The 8,041-nt window shown below is 36.9% G+C and overlaps 1 protein-coding gene across 1 annotated transcript; it reads right to left on the reverse strand.

Annotated features, from left to right (window-relative positions):
* Positions 1-2,564: 2,564 nt before the first annotated feature.
* On the reverse strand, positions 2,565-6,715 carry LOC143558738 (protein trichome birefringence-like 16). Its single transcript, XM_077047514.1, has 7 exons — positions 6,632-6,715; positions 5,586-5,803; positions 4,487-4,720; positions 4,252-4,413; positions 3,976-4,171; positions 3,477-3,848; positions 2,565-2,838 (listed from the first exon to the last, which is right to left on the reverse strand). Exons 2-7 carry the CDS (start codon positions 5,746-5,748, stop codon positions 2,565-2,567), a joined length of 1,401 nt encoding a protein of 466 aa, XP_076903629.1. The 5' UTR covers positions 5,749-5,803; positions 6,632-6,715.
* Between the last annotated feature and the right edge of the window lie 1,326 nt (positions 6,716-8,041).

Consider the following 8,041-nt stretch of genomic DNA (forward strand, 5'->3'; position numbering starts at 1 on the left):
CGTTTTCGCCAGTTTTTTGGTTCAGTTAACGGTTTGTGGGTTCAGTTATTGCTCGCCACTTGAATTAGGGCTTATTTGTGTTTGAACTGTGTGTAATTTAGGTATGTTGATGAATTAGGGCTTATTTGTGTTTGAACCGTCTGTGATTTAGGTATGTTGTTGAATTAGGGCTTATTTGTGTTTGAACTGTGTGTGATTTAGGTATGTTGTTGAACTAGGGTTTATATGTGTTTTGTTGATGATGAACTTGTACAGATGATACTGATTACAATTTGTTGACCTGATCAGTGGCCAGACCTCAGTAAACCTAGATAGTTTTTGATTTGAATCAGATCATATGAAGATGCTTATGATATAGGATCAAAATTAGTTCTCACCATGTGTAGCTGAGTACAAGATCAAGATGTAGGTTATGATAGAACTTTGTTTGCAAGGATAGAAGTTTTAGTTCTCGCATAGCAATTTTCATATTCAGTGTTTAATTGTGTCCCCAAGCCCAAGTTTGACTAGGCTCAAGCTCAGCTCGTTTGGACTTACAAGAGCTCAAACTCGGCTTGTTCCGAGCTCTGTTTCTAAATTTCGAGCTCGAATTATTAGATTGAATATGAACAGGCTTGGAATATGAGCAGACATGGGATATGAATAGGTTACAGGGTTTCATGATTATGTTACCTATATATATCCCTGTAACTTTTAAGATTAAGAAAATACAAAAAATTACAATTACTAAGTTTAACTTGGATCGTGAGTCGTTTTTTCAAGTTTGGGCTCGGCTTGTTTATTCTTTGGTAATTAATTTATATATATTTTTTATGTTATATTGTTTGAGAAAAATTTTAATGAACCTAAGCTAGGCTCAAGCTCGTGTGCAGGATCTTAAACGAGCCAAAGCTTGGCTTGAGCTAGGCTGTCTAGTGTATATGCTTTATTTGTGTTAAAGCAAATAGGTAATATATATATAGGTAATATAATGCTAGAAGTCCAAAAGTGTTAAAAACTTAAAAATATATTAAGCTCGACGAGCCTAAACGATCCTTCCATACAAGGCTCAAGCTCGGTAACTAAACCAGCAATATTTGAGACTCGAGCTTAATAATTATGCTTTATTTGGGTTTTTTATGATGATGACCTATTAGGGATGATACTAATTATAGTTGATTGACTTAAATTGAATCAGATCATATCAAGACGTCTATAATACAGGAAAGAAATTAGTTCAGTATGTGTAGCTGAGTACAAGATCAAGATTGGGTTTTTGACAGAACTTCGTTTGCATAGGGGTGACCAAATATTGGTTCGGTTTTATACATCACCGAAACCAATAACTGATAATCGATTTTTGGAATATCCATAATCGAAACCGATAACTGAAATCATTTCGGTTAGTATGCCAGTTTTCGGTTTGGTTAATAGATCGGTTAATAACCACATCAAACCTTGGCTAAAATTTTAAACTTAACATAATGAACCAACCAACTTTTTTGCTTAAAATACATGAGATGGAGGTGTAAAATCTTCGAATATGTGGATGTATAACATCTAGAAATATATGAAAATGAGGGCGTAAAAGATAGAAATATATGAAAATATGAGAGGTTCGGCTCGGTTTCGGTTAACCGAGGGTACACAAAAAGAAACCGTAACTGATTTTCGGTTAATTCGGTTTTTGGTTAATCTGTTTTCGGTTAATTCAGTTCCGGTCAATTTCGGTTCGGTTTCGTCAGTTAAACAGTTTGGTTATTCCTCACCCTTTTGCAATGCTTATAATTTAGTATTTAGCAGTTTATTTTGCCAGGAAGTATTGTTTGCTGATAATAATGTGTTTAACTGTTTGTTTATGTTTTTACTTTGGGTTTTCCAGTAACTGAAAGAGTGATTTAGTTGGCATACATCAAAGTCTATTTTAATATCATGTATTCACTATCTTTTTGTATAATTATCCCATTTGCTGACAATGCTTGTTTTCCTAAGTATTGATGTATGCAAGCATAGGGGTATTTGGATTAATCATAATATAATCCTTTTTTGTTGTTTTGTTATGTGGCAGCATACTTATAATTGTCTCATTTGCTAACAAGGCTAGTTTTCCTAAGTATTGAAGTATGTAGGCAACTAGGCATAGGGGTAGTTGGATTAATATAATCCTCTTTTCTTGTTTTGTTATTTGGTAGCATAACTGTGATTTAATCAACTTTATGAATTATTGGTTGTTTTAAATATATGCATGCTACTAATAAATGATACCAGCTAAAATGCTAAGTATGAACTTCAGTGTAACTCAGTAATTGATACTATAACAACTAACAAGTCATATCAAAATTTATTATCTTGTATGTTTATACGTTTTTAGAAGTTATAGCTACACTTAGGTGATGTTTGTTTTTGCTTCAAACATCTTCAGGAGAGTAATGTCTGCAGGCGCGCAGACAATCAGCTGTGAAGACAGTTTGTTTTTTTAAAAGAATAAGATCTGCAAACAGCTTATAACTTCTTAAAACAAAAGCTATTGAAACATGCTTCAAACGTCTTCATCCTCCACAACCGGTTGTCCAGCCCTTCCAACCCTAGCCACCGCCTCCGTCGCTCCTCCACTCGCCGGCAGCCATCGCCACCGCCTCTGCTCCTCCAGGTACACTCCTCTTCCTCTCTCCCTTGGTTCCGGTCGCCATAACCACCGCCATACCGCCTCCTGCTCTCTCCCTTGGTTCGGTCGCCATACCGCCGCCATAACCACCGTTCGACCACCTCCGTCGACCCCCCGCTGCTTCATCATTAAACCGTTCGACCACCGCCGTTCGACCACCTCGTTCTGGTGGTTGTGTTTTGGGCTGATTTGGTCTGCTTATATAAATTGAAAGAGTCGAGAAGTTTTATCGTGATTCATACAATCCGTTCAGTTTCTCTCTCAAACATCAATTTTGTTCATCTTCTGTTAATTTAGGGTTTTGATTCTTGAATCCGTTTGTTTTCCAGTTTTAGTCTTTATGATTGTTGTAATCAGTAGATAGATTCTAGTGTACCAGATGTGCTATAAGTGTGTATTTTAGAGTTTGATTGTCTGGTTGTTTTTGTTTGAGAGTTGTTGAAGATTTATGAAATTGGTAGTAGTTTTCAGAGATATATGGCAAGATTGGTAGTAGGTGCAGCGGATCGTGAATTCACGAGTCAACTTCAAGATCAAATAGCACAACAATTAATGCAAAACAATGTGCTTTGAGTTTATTTTATGTTATGTGTTTTTTAAACTTGTTTTTAATATTATAATTTTATGTAACTTGAATGTTAAATAACTTCTATCCAGTGAGATAAGTTTGATAATTTACATATTTTCAGTTTATGCAGACAGTATCAACTTATAAAAACAAACAGTCTTATTTTTTCAGCTTACAGAGCTTCAGACCACATCTTCAGCTGCAGACATAAAAACAGATGAAATCAGCTTACAGACAGTTTATGTCTGCAAAAACAAACAGCACCTAAGCTTCCCTCGGTTCCAGTGATGGCCCGTGTTAAGAACCACTACACTGAACCGACTGATATAACGTTGCAAATAAGCTGGCGGGCGGTCCAGATGCATGGCGAAATAGGTGGTTTTGTTTTTCGGGTCAATCGGGTCCAACTTACAAAGACTAGCAGACCAATAATAAAGGATTGTAGTGTTGGTAACTGGGAACCGGTACGCGCAACCATCGGGTCGAACCGACCCACGGGCTTTCACTAAACCGTATTCTTTACCGACATCTTGAACATCTTGCCTCTCTTCACCACCTGTGATCATGCACATTAATGACTGGAACTGCTGGCGGCCCAATGAATCACCAATAAACGCCAATGTTTTATCTTGCATTCTGGAGTACATCAAAGAACGGTAAATTGTTAAAACCTAACCAGATATTTAAATAATCCATTTGGCAGTCTAAAAAATGGTAACTTTTAAAAAAACGACAAAATATTTGAACAATTACACTACCGAACCTTTTAAGGAATTTTGGCCCTGAAAAGTTATCCATTTGACAGTCTTTTGGCTGCCATCTTAACTTCTCGTATGCAAAATCGGTTCGTTGTGTTAAACGGCAAGCCCACATCGCTGACAACCACTGTTTACAACCGAATCCTGAATACAGAGGCCGAGTGTCATCCTTCACCCATTTTCCCTTACCAAAGTTGCAGGCTGCAATACAGGCAAAATAGCATATCACAAACTTTTATATAAAGATAATAAACTATCACACCAAAGAAAATAAAACGCACATTTGTTTTCCACATTTGACATTAACACGCCAACTCCCATAGCCAGATCTTCTTTCTTGGGCGTAACTGGTTTAACTAACTGTTGTTTTGGCGGTTTTGAGTCTCGGTATGTTTTAGATCCGTCTCCGGAAACAGATTTTTTAACAATTTCCATGGTATTTTCTGCAACAATAGTATGTTTACTGTCATTGTTTTTATTCTTCAAAAAAAATTGTTGTAAGAGAGAAAGGTTTACCATGGTGATTTTCAAGATCAGTGTTCGAATGTTTATTATCTCCTTCACTGTCCAAAGAAGGTGCCTTTACGGAACTTAATGGTGAAGCTATATTCACAACTCCTTCATCCCCTTGAGTCTTTAAAGAGGGTGTGTTGTTTATTGAACTTACTGGAGATATCATATTTACAACTTCTTCAGCTTCTCTTATATCATCTTTTGATTGGGTAACTTCCTTCACTTTTACTTCTTCAGCTGCCATCAATCATTAGAGTTAAAGAATTAAATAATATTAAAAGAAATGTTTCGGAACTCATGGTAATGCATACATTACAAAGTTGTTTTTATCTACAAAAGAAACTCCCAAGTCTTTACACACGGGGTGGGTGCAGACGGAGGCAAGCTGCTCATGAGCTACACGAGAACGGCTCGCTAAAATCTCAAATGGAACTCTAAAGTCTTTAAGAATAGGGGTGCAAACGAGCCAAGCTGCTTGTGAGCTACTCAAGATCGGCCCGCTAAAAGCTCGAAAGGAGCCAAGCCTAAACGAGCCCGAGCTCAAGCTTAAAAATAGGCTTGTTTGATAAACGAGCTCAAGCCGGCTCACAAGCCTAAATGAGCCTATTATTAGTATAACTTTTATGTAATATATTAATATATAATTTTGAGATTATTTTTATATATAAAATAATGATAAAAATAAGTAAATAAAAAATACATAAATTATAACTAAAATATATACAAAAACAATTATAAATATAAGTAAGATAAATAATAAACAAGTCGAGTCCGAGCCAAGCTCCAGCTAAAATATTACTCACAATATGAGCTCGAGCTTTAGAAATACAACTCGAAATCCAAGCTCGAGCTTGAAAAAGTACTCACAAGCCGAACATGAGCTTGAATAACTACTCACAAACCGAGCTCGGGCCTAAACAAGCTCAGGCTCGGCTCAACTCGTTTACACCCCTACTTAAAACTATTAAATACACATGACGGAGAGAAACTTATAATGGTGAATTTAACAAATATCATAATCATGATAACATTATCTAAAATTTAACCTAATACCATCAACAAATGAAAAGCTGAATGAAGCGATATGTGTATGACCACAAACCTGGAAAAGGCTGCAACACTTGACCACGAGACGGAAAAAAGGTTGTGAAAGGGGGGTTTTTCCCCCAAGACCAAACAATAAAAGTTGTACAAACAACAAAGATGAACAAGAGAGAAAGCTGCTTCGTTCTCCATTCATAGAAGTAGCCTCCCCCTCCTTTCATCACCACGCACAAGTTTTAGTTCTTTGCCAATAACATTAGGTGGTTCAGATCAAATCTGCAAAACATTGAATAGTGTAAAAAAATTGCGAATCATAGTAGGGATAAGATCAATACCTTACGGAAAAATACCAATACCGAAAATGAGTTATTTCAGTTCGGTACTGGTAACATCAAATACAGAAAGAGAGGTGCTACTCGGGCGGTGGGGTACCGATAACGATCAATCTTAATTGGGATTAACCAGATTGGAATTATGTATGTAATTTTTCAAACTTATATACATATATACAAAAAATTTCAAAATGTTATATATAATTTTCCAAACTTATAAATCGGATTTGATTAAAAAGTATAACTTTTCAAATACTTCAAAATTCTTGACCCATTTTAGCCAATTTTTGACGTAAATTTTACCCATTTTTCACAGATGTTGACTGATTACAGACTTTAGAGGCCGATTATTTGAAATTGCATCGTAAGCCCAGTAATTAACGATTAATTGATTGGCGCCTAGACCCGATTTTTACAACATTGGTGGTACCAACATCAAAACATGAAAAACAAGTACCAGTACCAAATATTTTTCAGTCAGTACGTACAGGTACAGGTATAGGTACAGGTATCGACACGGGTTCAGTACTGTACTAAATTAAAGTCCAATTGGATCAGAATGACAAAATGAAAAAACAGCAATTCCAAATTAAAGAGAAATTAAGCTAACCGAAACTTAAAACAGAGTCTTAGCCCTAGTAAATAATAACAATAATAATTGAAGTATAAAACACTAAATTACATACATACAGTAATCAAACAAACAATCGATCGATCTAATCTATATACAGTTACTGTTTATACGATAATAAATAATTTGAAATGGAGTTACAAACCTTCAATTGCAAGCCACAGGTTTTTGAATTGGAGAAATACATACAATACAAATTGTTCCTGAAACCAAATTAGCTTAGCCTATAGATCTTGATTTGGGTTTTTGTGTAGTCTAATAATTTTTTTTGCATTTTAAAGATTGGTATTATTATACAAAGTGATTTAATAAGGCTGAGGGGTGTGGGGGGCTCTAACGGGGGCGCGAGTGGGGGCTCCAGCCAATAATATTGTGACGTGTGGCAGAGAGAGAAACTAGATAAGATGGGTGATGGAGCCCCCGCTGGAGCCCCTGGCCCTGGTGTGGAGGGGCTCCAGCAGGGGCTCCAGCGGATTTTTTTTTTATTTTTTTATAAATATATTCAAAAAACGTATTATTAAAAAAACTCATAAATTATTAAAAAAAACACACATTAAAAAAAAACACATTAATATCTAAAAATAAAAAAAAATTAAAGTACTAAAAAAACATTATTCTTGTTCTTCGGCTTGGTCTTCTTCGATCAACCTCTTTCGGATACGTTCCTTTTGCCTTTCCATCAGCATTTGATCGACCGAATTTAGGTTACTGAAGTCTCTTGTAAGGAAGTCCAAATCTTTCATTCGACTTTTTTCCTTTTTGTCATTAGAGACCACCTCCATGGTTTTGTTGAATTTATTGAGGGATTCAACAAGATCGACGATGTTTACGGCTCCCCCCTCAGCCGGTTTTTTCCCCTTGGCGTCCCGTCCCAATGGCCGCCTCCTCGGCGGTGAAGACGTTTCCTCCCCCGCAATGTTTAGGTCGAATCCAACGCGGCAATCCGACCCGGCAGAAGTGCTATACGCTCCAGACGAACTAGTTTTAGTCCGTTTCGGCCCTACTTCCGCATCATGGTCCGGCGCCACCAGCTCAACCCACTTGGAACACCTTTTCAACCTCTCCCACAACTTTACATCGTCCCACGTCTTCACCGTCCCATACCTCCGCAAACACTCCTGCTTCCACTCTTCGACAGTGAAATTGTAAACCGCCAAATCATCACTGCCACTTGGTCTCATACGACCGGCGTTCCTGTTGAAAAGATTAGTAAACAAGCCGACAAATTTTCTGATTTCGGACCACCGACCCGAAATCATATCGGTGTTTCGCTCTGTACTCCCAACGAGCGTATAGAACGTCTCCCTAACCTTTGTCCAAAAAACCTTGCTTTTTTGGTAGTCGGCTGCAAAATGAATAATTAAATTAGATTTCCAGTTAACTTTTTTATTAAAAATCATTTTTAATAACGTTAAAACAATTACCGCAACGCCGATCCTCAGAAATGACTATCCAAGCCCGACACAAGGCTTCCTTCTCATCCGATGACCACGGAGTGGTTTTCCGTTTCATTTTTAAAAACGTTAAAACAATTTCCGTTTCCGAGTGGGG

This window comes from Bidens hawaiensis, unplaced genomic scaffold (genome assembly GCF_021521415.1).
Source record: "Bidens hawaiensis isolate Kalapana, Puna unplaced genomic scaffold, B.hawaiensis_p1.1 tig00019639_1, whole genome shotgun sequence".
In the NCBI taxonomy this organism is placed as follows: domain Eukaryota; kingdom Viridiplantae; phylum Streptophyta; class Magnoliopsida; order Asterales; family Asteraceae; genus Bidens; species Bidens hawaiensis.